The 19,466-nt window shown below is 45.0% G+C and overlaps 1 protein-coding gene across 1 annotated transcript in view; it reads left to right on the top strand.

Annotated features, from left to right (window-relative positions):
• Nucleotides 1-18,659, top strand: part of LOC117349579 (transient receptor potential cation channel subfamily V member 6-like) — a 32,610-nt gene extending 13,951 nt beyond the window's left edge. The window contains exons 2-15 of the mRNA XM_033923170.1: nt 5,224-5,321; nt 6,689-6,811; nt 7,789-7,929; nt 8,043-8,141; nt 8,294-8,466; nt 9,640-9,786; nt 10,054-10,266; nt 10,367-10,453; nt 10,534-10,610; nt 10,867-11,032; nt 11,193-11,259; nt 11,356-11,624; nt 14,193-14,299; nt 15,883-18,659. Coding sequence (XP_033779061.1) covers nt 5,224-5,321; nt 6,689-6,811; nt 7,789-7,929; nt 8,043-8,141; nt 8,294-8,466; nt 9,640-9,786; nt 10,054-10,266; nt 10,367-10,453; nt 10,534-10,610; nt 10,867-11,032; nt 11,193-11,259; nt 11,356-11,624; nt 14,193-14,299; nt 15,883-16,210 — 2,095 coding nt within the window. The 3' untranslated portion in view covers nt 16,211-18,659. The remainder of the gene's footprint in view (nt 1-5,223; nt 5,322-6,688; nt 6,812-7,788; nt 7,930-8,042; nt 8,142-8,293; nt 8,467-9,639; nt 9,787-10,053; nt 10,267-10,366; nt 10,454-10,533; nt 10,611-10,866; nt 11,033-11,192; nt 11,260-11,355; nt 11,625-14,192; nt 14,300-15,882) is intronic.
• The last annotated feature ends 807 nt before the right edge of the window (nt 18,660-19,466 follow it).

Consider the following 19,466-nt stretch of genomic DNA (forward strand, 5'->3'; position numbering starts at 1 on the left):
GTAGTAGGTTGGGTGATAAAAAAGCAGGTCTATCTTTGGCTGATATGGCTTATCCCAGTGGCATAGTAAGGGGGGTGGGGGGCCGAGGGGGCAGTCCACCCCGGACACCATCTTGCTAAAGGCACAGCATCTCTCCTCCTCTCTGCCCCCTCCCCTCCTCACCTGTTACTCTTCTTGCCATACCGCGCATCTCTTGCCTGTCCATGTATCTTTTTTTACTTCCCCGGCGAGCGGTTGCTGCCGCGTTGGCATTTTCTCTGATGTCATTTCTGGGACCCGTACCTAGGAAGTGACATCATAAGGGCGAGCCGACACTGATGTGGGTGTTCTGCTTGCACTGGAGAAGTAAAAAAAAAAAAAAAAATGTACAGGGAAGGGGAAGGAGCAGGAAGGGTAAAAGGGGCATGTGAGAGGCGCCACCGCCCCGGGTGTTGTTCACCCTTATTCAGCCAGTCACTGACTATCGGCTTAGTTGGCTATGTCATGGCGAAACAAAAAAAACAACAACAACAAAAAAAAACCAGAAATTCAATGCCAGTCGCCGGATGGTGCCAGCATTGAAATTCCTGGTTTGACGCACACCTTGGGAGAATGCCAGCTTATCTCCAGTGGACTGAATATCGGGCAGATAATGTTTTTTGTATGTTTAATAAAAGGTTTATATCGCCCTTCAAGTTTCAAGTTTATTTATTAAAATTTGGTTCTGTCACTTATCCAACTACCAAGCGAATTGCAGATAAAACATAATGGGGGAAAACAAAAAATAAAAAAGCCAAAGACAATACGATTAAAGGCGAATAAAACAACTTAAGCCGATGGCATAACTAATGCGGTACATATTGGACTTAACACGAAACGAAAGGAAGATGGGGAGGAATACAATTAATATAGGATAGAAAACCATTAAGGAAAGAACGTAAGGAAGGGGGAACGCTGTACACCCCGTTAGGGGCGGAACATGACCGCGAGTACGGAAAAAAAACCGCGAATAACTTTTTATATGTTATTCGGGGGGGGGTTGTAACAGCCATCCTTTAATATATTAAAATTGCGAATAATAGCAGTGATTGTGAAAGCTGGGAAAGCGACAAACATTTTATCAGAACAGTACTTTACTCATGATGTAATTTGGGGGGGAGGAGTGAGCATGCGAAAAATCACGAATAAGCAAAACTGTGAGTGCTGAAACCGCGAATATGGAGGGAGAAGCATATTTGTTTCTTTTGAAAGGATGACTGATAGAAACTAGAGGAAGATTTAAATGTTAAATGCATCGTTAAATAGTAACATAGTAGCATAGGTAAAGACCTGAACGGTCCATCCAGTCTGCCCATAATTTATACCCATTAAAAAATACCTGATTAGATGAACTTGTCTCTTCTTTGATATTTATGGGCCCTAGACTGTAAATTCTGGCATTGTCCTAGGTTCCAAATGCTGAAGTTGCCGTCCAAGGTCACTCCAGCCTATCCAACCGTCCCGTTGTTTGCAGGACATCTACCGTAAAGTCTGGCCAGTAACATCCTCATGTTCCATATTGGGTGGAGTTTCGTACTGATGCCCACCCCAGCCCATCCTCCACCGAATCACCATCTATGGGACACAGACAACGCAGGTCTGTCCAATATGGGCCTTAGTTCTTTCATTTACACCAGGGGTGTCACAGTCCCTCCTCGAGGGCCGCAATCCAGTCGGGTTTCTAGGATTTCCCAATGAATATGCATGAGATCTATTTACTTGCACTGCTTTCATTGTATGCTAATAGATCTCATGCATATTCATTAGAGAAATCCTGAAAACCCCACTGGATTGTGGCCCTCGAGGATTTACACCCTTCGTTTTCGAATTAAGGGTGGTTTACAATAAAATAAGAAATGGAAAGAAACGACAATAAAAACAAGACAAGGGAGAGAGAAATTTAAAAAAAATCCCCAGTGCATCGTGACAGTTCCAAACTCAACCCATTTCAAGGATGTCCTGAAAATGCCTGGGCAAATAGGTGTCTTCGAGATATAAAGATGAAAGCGAACTCCAGAGAGCAAAAGAAAGTGGAATGATGGGTGGTAGAAAATCATGGCTTATGAACAAGATTATTTCTAATGCTCTAAGAGTGACACATTGAATCTGGACTTAAGTGTATGGGACACACCCGTGTCCAAATGTGTTAGACCCAGATTCTCACACATTCTAGTAAAAGGGGCCATTAGTAGTAAAATTGATGTGGGGACCTGTGATAAGAAAATGTGTGTTTTAGAGAATGACACCGGGACAAATTAGTCCCCGTCCCCACAGGAACTCATTTCCCTGTCCTGTCCCCATGAATTTTGTCGCTGTGCCCTGTCCCTGCCCCATTCCTGTAAGCTCTGCCTATAACCGCAACAAGCCTCCAACACTTATAATTTTAAAGTGTTGGAGGCTTGTGCAAATGAGGATGGAGCTTAGGCCAGTTGGTTCCCAACCCTGTCGTGGAGGACAACCAGGTCCAGTCGGGTTTTCAGGATAGCCCTAATAAATATGCATAAGGAGAGATCTGCATAGGAATGGAGGTGCTAGGTATGCAAATCTGCTCCATGCATATTCATTAGGGCTATCCTGAAAACCCAACTGGCCTAGGTGGTCCTCCACGACAGGGTTGGAACCACTGGCTTAGGCATTGGTGGAATGAGGCATTATGACATCACAAGCTGAGCTCTATAACGTGGCTACTTATGATCTGAAAGCGTTTGAGGCTCGTGCATAAGAGGACGGAGGTAAGGCATTGGTGGAAAGAGCATTATGACATCACAATCTCCCTCCCCTTTAGAACTACAGAACTCTGGAACAACCTCACATCCCCGCTCAGAATTTCAACCTCCCTTCAATCCTTCCGCAAACACCTGAAAACCTTGGCTCTTTCAAAAATCTAAACACCTCCCGCTCTTTGGTACTCTGTCCCTCTTTAGTCTTCCTAGCTCCTTTCCTATAACCCTTCATTGTAGCTCCTTTTCAATCTAACCCTGTAAACCGTGCCGAGCTCTACGCTTGTGGGAGATGGCGCGGTATACAAACCTAAGGTTTAGTTTAGTTTAGTTTAGCTCTAGAATGTTGCTACTTAGGATTTTAAAGGTGTTGAGGATTGTGCGGATGAGGACGGAGCTTAGGGCATTGGTGGAATGAGGCCTTATGACATCACAATCTGAGCTCTAGAATGTGGCTACTTAGGATTTTAAAGTGTTTGAGGCTTGTGTGGATGAGGACGGAGCTTGCAGGAATGGGGCAGGGACAGGAAAAGAACTTGCCGGGACGGGAAAATGAGTTCCTGCGGGGACGGGGGAAAATATGTCCCCGTGTCATTCTCTAGTGTTGATGTGCTACAATTTCAATCAATCTAGCCCAGGGTTCCTTCATATTAAGATCACTTCATCCCTCTTAACTCTCCTCTCAGCATGAGCCTTCGATTCACCTTCCATGCTCCACCTTCATCACTGGAGACCAGAAATGGATTTGGTAACTTCTCAGGTATCTAGTGTGTGTGTGTGTGTGTTTGGGGGTGGGGGGTGTTAAAGGTAATGCATTTCATATACTGCCTTTCCGTAGTACAACCAAAGTGTTTTACATTTATTAAATACAGGGATTTCGTCCCTGGGGCAATGGAGGACTTGCCCAGGGTCATAAGAAGCTGCAGTGGGAATCGAACACAGTTCCTCAGCCCACTGCATTAACCATTTTCAGAAAGCAGTGGCTTCTTTGCATTCAAACGCAAGCTAACTGGTGATGCCACTTGGAGAAGAAACCATTGGATTTTTTTGTGACGCTGGGCTTCTGTAGCATTCTCGTCTTGGCGCCAAGAATTAGAGAATGACATGGTGACAAAATTTGTCCACGTCCCATGGGCTCTATCTCCGTCCCTGTCATCTCTGGCCTCATCTGCACAAGCCTTGAGCACTTACTCACTCCCTTTTACAAAACTATACTGTGTTTATAGCACCAACTGTGGCGGTAACAGCTCCGATGTTGCCACCGCAGTGTGGGATTTGAACCCACACTCTCCCCGCACTCGCGGGCCACATATTGATCTTACATCACATGCTGGCTCTTCAGGACTCCACCCCTACCTGCCATGCAAGCCTGAAACTAATTTAAACGAAGGTGAGAGGAGAAGGGAGGGAAAGAACCTGATAGGATCCCCCAACCCTATATGTCATCTCTGTCTGTCCAAGTTGGATTGTAAGCTCTTCCAGCTGGGACCTGACTATAAATGTCAAAATGTACAGCGTTGGGTACGCCTTTCAGCGTTATATAAGAGATAAATAGTAATAATTAGTGTATAGGATGAGAGGAAGCAGTAGCGTGTGGTGAGGGCTTTCGCCAACTCTATAGCCCTACTTTTTTTTTTTTTTTTTAACTTTTTTGCTTGAATGCAGTTTGGATTTGTTGAGTAGGCAGCCTGCTCAATTCAGTCAAACTGCATCAAAGAAAAAGTACCCACCCAAAAAAAAAAAAATGTGGTAGGGGCACATGCGTGGACTTCCTCCCTGCCCGACATGAGCAGGCAGTGGGGGCGGGCCTAGGGCAGGACTGGGGGTGGGATTTAGGAGTGTTACAGGGTGGGGGTAGGTGAACTGGGTGGGCCTGTGGTGGGTCTAGGAGGTCCAGATTTTCCGACTGGAAAATCTAGCAACCCTACCCTAAAGGCCCTGACAGTACTGGTCTGAATTTGGATTGGCTGAGCAGTATCTGCCAGTTGCCTGCTCAACCAGTCAAATTCAGAGCTGTGTAAGAGGCGGGGCAAATCCCCTGAAGGGCCCTGACTATACGCCACTGAGAGTGACGCAATGTGTTTCCTGATTAACCTTCCATTCTTAACACTTGGTGATTTTTCAATGAAGACCTTCCAACATTTAGCACTTTCCAGGCCTGTAATGGTTCAGGTCTTAGTTTTAGCCCAGGATATTCATTGCTAAGTAGCTTCTCTTCCGGGTCTTCACTTTGTGGCATCTTGACGCCTAGAAGTCGTCTGATTATGGCGGTATAGAAGAATAAAGTTATGTTATGTTATGTTATGTAGATCTACAGTGAGGTACTTTGATTAATGCTACCCTCTTGTGCTCACTTCAATGAATTGCAAGCATGTGGCATCCATCCGGTCCTGTGAATCTGTTTGCTCCGATTTGAGGGGTCACATCTCTGTAATTTCCACTGCAGTCTGAGCCGGGCTCCTTATCAATTGCTCTCTTGTTTCAGGATATGGGAATCGCCACTGCTTCTGGCTGCCAAGCAGAACAATGTCAGAGCTATCAAAAAGCTCTTGGAATGCCCATCAACCAACATATTTGAGAGAGGTATGTGGACAGGTGCAGGTTCACAGACAGGCACCATCATCTTCTTTCTGACTCATAGTTTTCTCACTTCTAGGTTAGTGAGCTAGGTGACCTCTATGTGTAACATAGCAAATGACAACAGATAAAAGGCCTGCCCAACATTTGCACTCATTATTCATAAGAACATAGGAATTGCCGCTGCTGGGTCAGACCAGTGGTCCATCGTGCCCAGCAGTCTGCTCCCGCAGCGGCCCTTAGGTCAAAGACCAGTGCCCTAACTGAGTCTAGCCTTACCTGCGTACGTTCTGGTTGAGCAGGAACTTGTCTAACTTTGTCTTGAATCCCTGTTTAAATTGTCTTTTCTTTAATATTTCGGGGCAAGAGACCATAGAGATCCACCTGGTAATGTCTTTAGCTTCCCACTGCTGGATTTGCCATTGAAGCCCACTTCAGCCTATTCTAGTAACTTAGTAACATAAGAACATAAGAATTGCCACTGCTGGGTCAGACCAGTGGTCCATCCTGCCTAGCAATCTGCTCCCGCAGCGGCCCCCAGGTCAAAGACCAGTGCCCTAATTGAAACCAGCCCTACCTGCGTGCGTTCTTGTTCAGCAGGAACTTGTCTAACTTTGTCTTGAATCCCTGGAAGGTGTTTTCCCTATAACAGCCTCCAGAAGAGAGTTCCACTTTTCCACCACTCTCTGGTCCATCTAGTCTGCCCAACCTGATTCAATCTAAAAATTTGTTGGTTTTTTTCCTTCTTCTTCTTCTCCTCCTTAGCTATTTCTGGGCAAGGATCTAAAGCTCTGTCCAGTACTGTTCTTAGGTTCCAACTACTGAACTTTCCGTCAAAGCTCACTCCAGTCTATCTACATCCTCCCAGCCATTGAAGCCCTCCCCAGCTCATCCTCCACCAAACGGCCATATACAGTTACAGACCATGCAAATCTGCCCAGTACTGGCTTTAGTTCACTGGCCTTAGTTCTTCAATATTTACTATTATTTTCTGATTCTAGATCCTCTGTGTTCATCCCACGCTTTTTTGAACTCTGTCACCGTTTTCATCTCCACCACCTCTCTCGGGAGCACATTCCAGGCATCCACCACCCTCTCCGTAAAGAATTTCCGTACATTGCTCTTGAGTCTCCCACTCCTCAACCTCAAATTATGTCCTCTGGATTTACCATCTTATCTAATCACCGAAGCTTCTATCAAAGCCCTCCCCAGCTCATTCTAAACCAAATCACCATATATGGGATGCCCAGTGCCAGCCTTAGTTCATTTTATACCATTCATTTTCTAATTAGAGATCCTCTGTGTTTGTGAGCAAGGTGACTTGCTTGGGGCTGGGATGAGATAAATAAAATCTCTGTTTCTGTTGTATTCAGGTGCAGTGGGTGAGACGGCTCTCCATGTGGCGGCTCTGTATGATAATTTTGAGGCTGCCAGGGCCCTCCTTGAGGTTGCCCCAGACCTTGCCAACGAGCCCATGACATCCAAGCTCTATAAAGGTAAATATAAAGGAAAGTGATCTGATGAGCAAAAGCTAGATCAATGATAACAGTGATGAGGAGAAAACTTCACACACGTATTTAGCTTCAGTTGGTGATTTCTGGAAGAGTGTTGGGCAAGTAAGAGACTGAGCAGTGACACAGCAAAAAGAGGAAAGGTTCTCCAGTTTGAAAAAGAGAGAAATGTCCATTGATGCAAGATGATGCAGGGGCTAAGAGTAGAGGAGACCTGGTCATCTGGAAGGAAGCTTATATATGTGTCCTTGCAATGGATTTAGAGGCATAGAGTATACAGTATGCTGAGAGAGACACTTTAAGCAGACCAGCCAAGACAAGTTGGCTACTAGGCTGCCAAAATCAGAAAGGATGGGTTGAGAAGCTGCGGATGAGAGGTTGCGTACTAGATAGATGATTTATATCGTTCATCATATTGATTCAGCTATCTCAATGTGCCAAGAAAAGGGGACCCTTTGTAGGTCTGATCCCTTGTACTGAACCAAAAAGGTGATGATATGGCATGTAGAACATGCAGGCAACACACGGAGTTCTTCTTTAGATGTGACCTTGTCGGCTATTCCAGTCAAGGTCAAGCACCTGGAGAAGGGATCTGTGTTTGGTATTAACAGCTGATACTCAGCATCCTTTTTCTGCAGGATTGACAAGAAATATGTTGATGCTATTGCTGGTGGGACTGGGGGAGATGATTTGACTACAGGGAGGGATTCTGAACCTATGAAACCAGGAAACGGCTGAACACACAAGCCAACTAAATTATGTCCAGTGAGGAGCACTGAGTAGTTTCTAGGAGAGAATGCAAGAGGTTAGTTAATAGCAAATCGAGTCAAAATGAGAGAGAGGTCTCTTCCGCTTCCTGACACTCTTCACAGCCTGTGTCTTTCTGTTACCAGAAAGACAGACAGCACACTACACATACACAAACAATGTTGGGGGTAATACCTCTTTGTGTTGTGTTACAGGGCAGACGGCACTTCATATTGCAGCAGTGAATCAGAATCTAGACCTGGTGATGGAGTTGGTGAGGAAGGGAGCTGATGTTTCCTCACCACGGGCCACCGGCACTTTCTTCAGATATCATTGTTGTAATCTCATCTACTTTGGTGAGAATGGTGGGCAGAGGGTGCTCATCCTCTGATCCCTTGCTGTGCTCTTTCTGTAGCCCACCCTTCTGTGTCTTTTATATCATAATTCTCTTTACTTGATCTCTCTACAGGTGAGACCATCCTATCCTTTGCAGCCTGTATAGGGAATAAGAAGATAGTGCAGCTTCTCATTGAGAGTGGTGCTGACCTTAGAGTCCAGGACTCTCTAGGTAAGTTGGAGGAAAGAGTGTCCCATGAGGTAAAATAAAAGAACGCCTCAGATAAGAAAGTTGAGATGGTGGCATCAGAAGAGGTCATGAGCTTTTCTGTGACTTTTGCCCTCCTTCCCCCATGGGTTTCTGACCTTCTACTTTCTCCTCAGGGAACACAGTCCTCCACATCCTGACCCTGCAGCCCAGCAAGACCTTCTCTAGCCAGATCTATGATCTCATCCTCTCCTACGATAAGGGGGATGGGGGTTTGCCACTGGACATGGTTCTGAATAATGACTTCTTGACCCCCTTCAAGTTGGCTGCTCTGGAGGGGAACATTGCGGTGAGTATTAAATGTCTCTTTCCATTCCCCCAACAACCCATCTCCAGGGCAGAGGGTCTGCAATATATTTTATCTCCTCAAACCAACACCACACAGAGCCCTTTCCTAGAGTCAAGTTAAAGAAGCACAGGCAGCTGGGAAAGCTCTTCTGTTGGTAAAAGACTGGGAAGGAGAGCAGACAGTTAGGAGACACATGTTTACTTCAATATGTCTCTACTATTGGGGAAAATCTCTAGTTATACATTTTTGTTATAAGCCAAGGTCACATTCAAAATGCAAAAGATGCATTCAGATTCTGAAAAAAATGGAATTAATCAGTGTAAAAACATTACATTACGAGATTTCTATTCCGCCATTGCTTTGCGGTTCAAGGCGGATTACAAAAAGCGAAGTACATGAAGAAGATATCTGGTAATTTCTAGAGGAGATAGAGTAGATGAGGTTGTTTTGGGGAGTCGGGAAGGTATTGGAAGTAGTATAGGGGGATGGGAAGGAGCTAGCATTATTAAGTCGTTTGCAGGAATTTCTTGAAAAACAGAGTGTTTATTTCTTTTCTGAATGTTTTGTAGTCTGTGGTCATAATTAGTAAATTGGAGATTTGGTTGTCGAGTTTTGCTGCTTGTGTGGCCTCAACGACGAGACAATCAAGGCACAACAAAAGAGTCATGAGAATGAGATATCAATAATTCAGCCACGGGTGTAAAGTTCACTTTACTGATAGTAGCACTGCGAGGACTCAAAGACTCGACACTGATGGAGTTTTGGCATCTATGCCTTTGTCAAGAGTCTCAATGGCTGGTAGTTCTATCACATAAATAGAGCATTCAACGCAGGTCAAATTTTAGAAGGAATAGGAAAATATCTGGTGTCCAAAGCAAATGCTCTATTTATGTGATAGAACTACCAGCCATTGAGACTCTTGACAAAGGCATAGATGCCAAAACTCCATCAGTGTCGAGTCTTCGAGTCCTCGCAATGCTACTATCAGTAAAGTGAACTTTGAACTTTACACCCATGGCTGAATTATTGACATGTCATCCTCACGACTCCTTTGTTGTGCATTAATTAGTGTAAATCCGTGCCTGCTGATCCCCCCCCACAACCCTCAAAAAAAAAAAAAAATCTGGCCTCTTCTAACACACCTACTTCATCCTTCCTTCCCTCCCTCTCCAGATGTTCCAGCATTTGCTACAGAAGAGAAAGCACATACAGTGGACCTTTGGCCCATTGATCTCTACCCTGTATGATCTCACTGGAATTGACTCTTGGGATGATGACTTATCAGTCCTGGAACTTGTTATTTCTGCAAAGAAGAGAGAGGTAGGAAGAACTAGACTGATAGTGCTTCTTGGTAGAAGAGCTGGAAAGCATGGTTTGTTTGGGATCTCTGATGTTGAAGTAGTTGGGTGGAGGGGGGGTAGTTGGGTGGAGGGAGGGGGGGGAGAGACTTATCATGGAGGCAGAGGTTATAGATAATGACTTGTCCTTTTCTTATTTCTTCCCACCCTTATCTCCTCGCTTGCGGACTCCCTACCCTTCCACTCTGCTTTGCTCACCTCACTTACTGGCCCTCCTTCCTCTTGCAAGGCCCATCGCATCCTGGACCTGACCCCGATGAAGGAACTGGTCAGCCTGAAATGGCGGAACTTTGGTCGTCCTTACTTCTGCTGCCTAGCTTTCATCTACCTGATGTATATCACCTGTTTCACCATGTGCTGCATCTACCGGCCTCTGGAGGCCAGGGAAGAGAATGCCAACAACTCTAGGGATATCACCATCTATGTACAGAAAAGCCTGCAGGTGGATGAGAAAGAGGCAATTGGGCACATAATGAAGGGACAGTGTGATATGTCTGACATAACAGGAAGTGGTTTCTTTACTGTCACCCTTTTCATTGTAGGAAGCCTACGTCACCTATGAGGATGACCTTCGGCTAGCAGGCGAGCTGATCAGTGTGATTGGAGCCGTTGCCATCTTGTTTTTGGAGGTAAGAAGCCCCTTCTCCATGCTCTTGCACTTTCCTTATCTTCTCTTCCATGTATCTACTCCTAACTCCTGGTTCTTTAGCTTTCAGATATCTTGCGGGTTGGAGCTACACGTCACTTCGGACACACTGTTCTAGGGGGACCATTCCGTATTATGATGTAAGTCAACATCTCCAGTAGTGCTTTCAACAAAGGGTAACATGGAAGGTGGGGGGGGGGAGGTAACAAAGGATATCCAATACCAGAGCTGACCATAAGTAGAAGGAAGAGAAAGAGCTCCCCATATGTGAGAGGTAGAGGAGACAGTGATGGGGTGGGTAAGAGTGCTTAGCATGGCGAGAGAAAGGGAGCAGTTTGCCACCGTCTCCTTCTTTCACTGCCTCCAATCTTTCTTTTCTTGTCTTTTTTTTTTCAGCATCCTGTTTGCCTGCATGGTACTCATCACCTTGGTAATGCGTCTTACAAACACAAATGAGGAGGTTGTCCCAATGTCCTTTGCCTTGGTGCTGGGGTGGTGCTATGTCATGTACTTTACCCGTGGATTCCAGATGCTTGGACCTTTCACCATCATGATTCAAAAGGTACAAACAGAAAGGAGAGGGGAGCCGAGAAGAAGCGAAGCTTAAATTAAAGACAGGGAAAGGGAAATAAAAGAGGGGATAGGGAGACCCAAGATGTGGAAGGATTAAGATGCCACCACACAGTCTTATGACTCTTGACAGAGCTCTCTTTTCAATGCAGATGGTATTTGGGGACCTCCTGCGCTTCTGCTGGCTCATGGCTGTTGTAATACTTGGTTTTGCTTCAGGTAATTGATCATTTTCTTTGTATGCTACAGACTAAAGGGGGCAATATATACCCTTCCCCAGATCTTCTTATTCCCCAATCTCCTTCTTTCCACCAGCTTTTTACATCATTTTCCAAACTGAGGACTCCAACCAGCTGGGACAGTTCTTCAGCTACCCCATGTCACTTTTCAGCACCTTTGAACTCTTCCTCACCGTGATCGATGGACCAGCCAATTATAATGTGGACCTACCATTCATGTTCAGCGTCATGTACTTTGTCTTTGCCACCATTGCCGCCCTCCTCATGCTTAACTTACTTATTGCCATGATGGGCGACACCCATTGGCGGGTTTCACATGAGGGAGATGAACTGTGGAGAGCCCAGGTAAGAGACCACAGTTGTATACACGCCATAGTAACTCTGAGAAGCATTCAGTGATTTCCAGGATCAACATGGGAGAGTGTGGCGCAGTGGTTAAAGCTACAGCCTCAGCATCCTGAGGTTGTGGGTTCAAAGCCACGCTGCTCCTTGTGACCCTGGGCAAGTCACTTAATCCCCCCATTGCCCCAAGTACATTAGATAGATTGTGAGCCCCCTGGAACAGACAAGGAATAAATTCATGTAAACTGTTCTGATCACCCTTGGGAGAACGGTATAGAAAATTGAATAAATAAACATGAACCCAGTCATATTCATTAGTATCTTAGAGGTAACCTTGGGGGCCTCCCACCCTCTACCAAGTTCGTACAAGCAGCAATGGACCTAATGTTGCTTGTTATACCATCTTTCTCGAGGAAAACATCAAATGTCAAAGCAACTTACAAAAATATCTAAAATAAGAGAAAGGAAGAGCAAAAAAGTGAAGGGTGGCATCTCTACATGTATATGGCAGCCTATTTGTCTGGAGCCTGGAGATCGCATACCACCTTGGTCCTCGTACAGCACCAAAAGCCATTTCAAACTGATCTTCTGCTGGTCAGTCTGTATCTGGATATTCAGTGACACTATCTGGATATCGGCTAGTGCTGAATATTAGGGGATAGATTTAAATGCCATGGTCAACATTTAACTCCCAACATTGACCACGATGTTGGGGGGGGCGGGGCGGGGAGGGGAAAGAGTTCAAGGCCAATGTCACACTGGGTTTAAAGAGAGGTCTGGACACATTCCAGATCCAATAGCAACTCTCAACCTAGGCAGGCTTAAGGAAATGAGCGACAGGGAACCAATCTCCAGCTAATTCCAAGAGACCTGAACCTGCCAATGTGAGACATGTTGATTTTCGGGCTCTTTGGACTTTGGATCTGACCCCTACTTGGAACTCCTTCTGTCCTTGTAGTGCTTGGGACTTGGACGTCTCCAGTTGGCTGTGAAATGTTGGGACACTTGGCAATCCTCCATCTCCTTAAATCAGTGGTTCTCTACCCTGTCCTGGGGACCCTCCAGCCAGTCGGGTTTTCAAGATATCCCTAATGAATATGCATGAGAGAGTTTGCAAACTGTTACTTCCATTATATGCAAATCTCTCTCATGCATATTCATTAGGGATATCTTGAAAATCCGACTGGCTGGGGGGTCCTCAGGACAAGGATGAGAACCACTGCCTTAAATCATAGGGAATGATCACAAATTGAGTCAGTCACATGGGTCAGTTTCCATCCTATCTAATAAGGTAAGAACATAAGAATAGCCTTACTGGGTCAGACCAAAGTTCCATAAAGCCCAGTAGCCCGTTCTTATGGTGGCCAATCCAGATCCCTAATACCTGGCCAAACCCAAAGGAGTAACAACATTCCAGAATCCCAAACAGTAACAAAAGATTCCGGAACCCCAAATAGTAGCAACATTCCATGCTACTGATCCAGGGCACGCAGAGGCTTCCCCCATGTCTTTCTCAATAACAGATAAAATGGGCCACCTTTGAGACCACTAAGATCCTGTCTAGGAACATCACTATCTGTATCCTCATCAAAATCACATTAAATCATGTTTGTCTGTGTTCCATAATTTTATTTTTTTATAATTTCCACATAGTGGTAAGGGAGAAAACACAAGGAGGCCCCTATTGTTGGGAATGCCCCGTGCCAAGCCACCGTTCCATATAATATTTGAACAAACAAATGGGCTTGAAGACTAGGCCAACTTGACAGAAAGTTGCAGTTGGGACACCTTAGAGAATACTGAGCACAAATTCTGCATCTGAAATTACGCACGCAATTCCCACGACACTAGTATTTCTGAGTCGGCATTTTAGCGCTTAACATTAGTCACAAGCACCTACCCAGGTCTAAATGCTGGCAATTACATGCGTAACGGATCATATTCTATAACTTATCATTTATTAGGTTGTCGTATCCCTGACGCTGCCGTTTGGAGGGAGCGGTGGAAAGGTCGGCGGGGTTCAGATGGGAGGGAGAGATGGAAAGATGCTGTGCAGGGGGATGGTTGGGGGAGCGTGGGGACATTCTGGAGGAGCTTCGGGGGCAATCTAAATAGGGATTATTTTGGGGGGTAGGTCTTATTTTGGAGGAAACACGGTATCTAGTAGGAAATCATTTCTTAGCTCTTCCTTACATCATACAAACGAGCAAAATAAATTTATATTATCCACCTTTATCCTCAAGCACTACTAATTCTTTTTTGCAGAATTTATCTGAGGTATATTCTTATCTTGAAGAAATAACTCCAAATGAGAGGGATCCACCAAAGTATATTTATTATTTCCAAATGCAACCAGGCATTTACAAGGAAGCTTAAGAAAAAGGAATGCCCCTAACGCCAACGTCCTAGACTTTAGTTGGAGGAACTGCTTTCTACGCAATTGCGCCTGCCCGGTTACATCAGGGAATATCATCAGCTGCTATCACAAACTATTTTTAAGCAGATGCAAGCAATGTATTAACTGACCGGGAGATTTTAAGACCAACAAAGTGATTTTCCTATATTTGACAGGTAGTTGCGACCACGATCATGCTCGAGAGGAAACTGCCTCGTTGCCTCTGGCCTCGCTTGGGGATCTGCGGGAAAGACTATGGCCTGGGAGACAGATGGTACCTTAGGTAAGTGCAGCCGCTGGGGTCTCTGCAGCCCGGGCACGACATAAGAATGGTGAGGAGCTCCAGTCTAGTCCAGCAGCTCAAACTGTGCCTTAACCTGAGAGAATGAGAGGAGTAGTAGTATTTGCAATCTGCTACTACTACTATTACTATTAATTATTTCTATAGCACTGAAAGGCGTATGCAGTGCTGTACATTTTAACATACAGTAGACAGTCCCTGCTCAGAAGAGCTTACATTCTAATTTAGACAGGATATTTCAGGGTTGGGGAGGTTATAGTGGGTCTAGGTATCTGACAGCAGTGAGGGGGAGTTTAAGCGTTGAAAGCAGTTTAAAAAAAAATGGGCCTTTAGCTTGGATTTGAACACTGCCGAGGAAGGAACATGACATATTGATTCAGGCAGCCTGTTCCAGGCATACGGCGCTGTATGAAGGAAGGGACGGAGTCTGGAGTTGGCTGTGGAAGAGAAGGGTACAGATAAGAGGGGCTTGCCTGACGAGCAGAGATCACAGGGGGGAGCATAGGGGGAGATGAGCGAGGAGAGATATCGGAGGGGCTTTTGTGATTTTATTTCACCCCATCTTTTGTTCAGTCCTTAAATGTCTTCCTGCACTTTGTTATTGAGTTAGTCTAGTAATGCCTAAGTGAGTTAATAGAATGTACAGTGTTCCCCTGCGAATTCGCGGTTCACATTTCGCAGACTCAATTATTCACAGTCTGCTCTGACCACCTCTTCCTGTAGTAAAGTCGGGCTACACCAATCAGGAGCTGCGTGTCAAAGCAGCTCCTGATTGGTGTAACCCAACTTTACTACAGGAAGAGGCAGTCAGAGCAGACCGCAAGTGATTTTCCTCACTCACAGGCGCTCCAGCTGCCCTCTCCTGCCACCCCTGCCTTTTGACAGGCGAAAAACCGCATTCACAGTTTTCAAAATTCATGGGGGTTCCTTGAACGAAACCCCCGTGAATTTGGGGGGAATACTGTATATGATTGTGTCCTCCACTTTTATTATTGGACATCGTTTAGAAATACTGATAAGCGTTAGAATTAAATTTTAAATAAAACTTGAAACTTGTTGGTTCAAAATCTGCAACACAATTAATTTAGCAAAATCTATATATATATTGCTCAGTGAGGTCTTTTGGGAGTCTATATGACTGGCTAATCAAGTTTCAAGTTTCATTTAAAATGAGATAAAAACGCTTATAAAAAAATTTCTAAGCGATTTACAATATAAAATAGACATTTAAGACATATAAATGACAGACAAACGCCTTGAGGGTGAGGAAAAAAGATAGAACTACAATTTATCAAGCAAAGCACATAGATAGGGAAGAACATAAGGGGGTCGGGGAATTAAGAACTGCCTAAGGAAGTGAGTTATAATTAAATGTAACCGAGCAATGAATGTGAGAAGAGCAGATATTGCAGAAATAGCTCATTATTTTTCAAAAGTATATCGACAAAACTTTTGAGTGAATCTTTGAATCTCTCTAATATAGTTTTCTCTCTGAGATGGAACATAGGACAAGAGGCTACCATGTATGCAAGCCATTCATTGTCCTGTATCTCATTGTACGACAGGGTGGAAACCCGTAAGGATCATAACAAACAGAAGGTCCAGAGGTATGCGAATGCCTTCAACACACCAGAAGGTGAGCAGAAGGCACGGTTGGAAGACTACAGAAATAATTCACTCAGTGAAAAAGTTTCCAAGAAAACGGCGGCGGAGGTAGCGCCAGACTCTCAATCGCAAGAGCCACGGCCGCAGCCACGCCCTCTCCTCTCACATAACAAACCCGTGCAAAGGTCCAGTCGGGGCTGGGAGTTCCTCAGGGGCACAGGCATTCGCCATCTCCGAGGAAAGCTCAACTCTGCCATGGAAGACGAGGAGCAAATCTACCAGGTGTGAGGCCACAAGCGATGGTATAAATATTACTGGACTTTTATCAAATATGAGTGGTGTCAAAGGGAAAGGTGGTCATCTCCTCTTTACTCCTTCATATATGCTGGACCTTGCCTTGGCCTACCTCCTTTCCATTTTGGGTTGTGAACATACCACATTGTTTTATGTGAAAACTCTTGTCTGTTAATTTCTCCTCAACACTCCTTTATTCAGCTGAATACCGTCTCCTGTGGCATGAATTCTATATTGCTACAGTAGATTCCTGTTCAAAAACAGGAATCATTCTCACCACGTTGTCACATTATAAGTGGTGATGCAGCATCTTCCTTTCTGTAACCCTCCCCTTAACATTTTGAGTCAGTCCTTCTACAGAGTAGACAGATGCATCTGTGTTTTCCCTTCCATACCTGGTGTCATAATGCCTTCCTATTCCTTGGACTGAAGATACAACTTTTTTCTCTCCCCCCTTTTACCTCCGGCACAGACCTGTTGCTATCAGAGTGGGGTTTTGCTGCTTTATCGAGCACTTGGAACATTTCTCACTGTACCACAGAGCGATCACGTTGCCATCAGCTGTTGGACTTGGAGGAGGGGATTTAACATGTGATTATTTTTTTGTTTTAACAGTATTCTCTGTTTCAATGCAATATCTGTGAAAGAACCTGGTCCTGATGGTTTTAACAAAGCAGAGGGCTGTCTACGTTTCAGAAGCGCCTTCTTATTTTTGCCTCAGTTGTATGGGGTGGCATCACGGTGCTAGAGCAGATGGCTTCAACCCAGTCCTCGGGACACACCCATCCAGTCAGGTTTCCAGGATACCCACAATGAATATGCATATGAGAGATTTGCATCCGATGGAGGTAGTGGGAACTGAGCATAGTTTTGCTATTTTGTAGACATATAATCTTGCCTTCTTTAAATGTGAAAAATCAACCAGGGCACCCTTGTAAATCCAGTGATTTTTCTCCTACACCTGTCCTTATTACCAGTGCTCTTCCTGTACCTCCACCACCCACCATCAAGTTACTTTCTTACCAGTGAAATAACACCCCCCTCCCCCTTCTCCGATCAGCACTACCCTTGCCAATTCCTCCTATCCTTGGGAGTCTCTCGGAGGTCGGCTCTTACCCTGCAGCCTGCTTTGCACTTGTAAGACAGAGATCTTTGTCTGTCCCTTCTTCCATTGTTTAATGCACTTTAATGGAAATTTTGACCTGTGATGATGGGATGGCCTTCAAGATATATAGGTATTCCCAGGATGTGTTCTTTTATATATTAAGAGGCCATAGCAGGTATAAACACATTCCACTTTCACTATAAGTAATGTATAAGAATCATTTCTCCCCTCTAATTGATGGGTTCAGCCTTAGATCCCATCAGCAGGAGGATGACCTAGTTCTAGCCTTTGCCCTAGGTCTTCCCTCTGCTGCACACAACACCTCTTTCTCATACTGGATGATTCTCCCACAGTACCACTGAGCAAAGGTATTAGACCTTGAAATAGTTCAGGTTGAGCCTGATAGTTTTGTTTTGTTTTGTTTTTCCTCTGGGGAAATTTAGGGCCATCTCTAGCCCCGATGACTGATGTGGTCTGTAGTTCTCTCTCCCCCAACCCCCAACATGTTCTATAGACCCATAAAAGCAACGGCCAGATGATTTCTTGTTATGGAATTTTCCAACGCATAACAACTGGATCCTGGAGAATTTTTCCTCCTGTCTTACTGGCCCACTTCCTGCCTGCTGCCTCTGCTTCGGCCAAAGTAACTAAAATGCTTGACTTCAGACTGCTCCTATCACTAGGCTATGAGAAGAGATAATTACAAACCCAAAGACATCTGCATGCATTTGACCTTATCTAACACCTTAATGTCCTGTTGTGATGACTCTAGTTTGTGTGGAAGAGTTTCCTCAACAAAGAGTGACGCTGAGGTTTGGGGAAGATGTCTCTTGTATGTCTTCAAGTAATCACCCATTTCCAACCACAGGAGTGAGGGAAGAGGAGATTCATTGGCCCTGGTCTTTTCCTATGTTGTGTGCAAACAGTAGGACCTTAAACATAATGCTGATAGCTGATTTAGGGCTTCTGAGACTGAGCACAAGAATCTCAGATCTTTGTATGCTTATTAACAGCTGAGGGTCCCAAGTCCCTAGCCTATTGCACGTCTGAGCATCTGTTAGCAAGGAGAGACTGGTGAAAGGAAACGCATCTACTGTATGTATTTTAAGATATCAACAGACGCTACAGCTGTGTACTTGAATGTGTTGTATTATGGAAGAATCAGATAACTTGGCCAGTGTTTTTAAGATACGTGACCTTTCAGACTGCTCCACATCTACCGGTATTGTTGTATGATGAAAAATCTGGCTTCTCCTTTCCAAGGATAGATTTTGTGAACCTGCAAATAACTGTGAATTCCTATGAATTAAAGTTTACTTTTTTATGTAACATGTTGAAGATGGGAGTCTGGCTCTTCTGTTTCAGTGCTAACTTGGTTGCTTCCAGTGATGCCGCTGGTTGAGTGTATCTAACCCTCTCTTTTTGGCTTTGATTATCAATGTAATTCACAGATGAAATCATTTTAATATCCAACATACTCATCAGATATTTTACTGTAGCAATGTCCCAACCCTCACATTCAGGAAAAATTGCCCCAAAATTATGGCAGACACTAAGAGGCAAATTCTATAAATGGTATCCCAATTGTAGGCAGCGGTAGGCGCCCTACCACTGTCTATCCAGCCAATCGAGACACATCCCGAGGCAGGCTGACTACATTGTAGGCATGTAGGGCTGCCTAAGTTCACCCAGGGCTAGGCATGGGTGTGGTTTCGGCCGGAAGTGGCCTTAGATCAGTTTAGCAGCCGCAGCAGGGAACCTGTCTCACTCCACCCCCCCCCCCCCCCGCGAAGACTACTGGCAGGAGGGATGCCCAGTCCCTCCTGCTCGAACCCCCAAATGTCTGCAGCAGGAGGAGTCCACAATTCCTCCTGTCCCCCCCCCCCCCACCAAGACATCCCCGGCAGGAGGGATGCCCACTCCCTTCTGCCGGAGGCTGCGACCCCCTCCCCCACCGCAATCTTCACCGGCATGGGAGTGGGCTAAGATTCTGATTGGCCAGATCCCTTAGGTCCCCCCCCTCCTTAGGTGGTAGATAATAATAATAATTGATTCTTATATACCGCCAGACCATGAATGGTTCTAGGTGGTTCACAGCAGATAAGGCTGAACATCCAGCGAATATACAGTTCAAAAAGATACATC

Source organism: Geotrypetes seraphini, chromosome 16 (genome assembly GCF_902459505.1).
Source record: "Geotrypetes seraphini chromosome 16, aGeoSer1.1, whole genome shotgun sequence".
Classification (NCBI taxonomy): domain Eukaryota; kingdom Metazoa; phylum Chordata; class Amphibia; order Gymnophiona; family Dermophiidae; genus Geotrypetes; species Geotrypetes seraphini.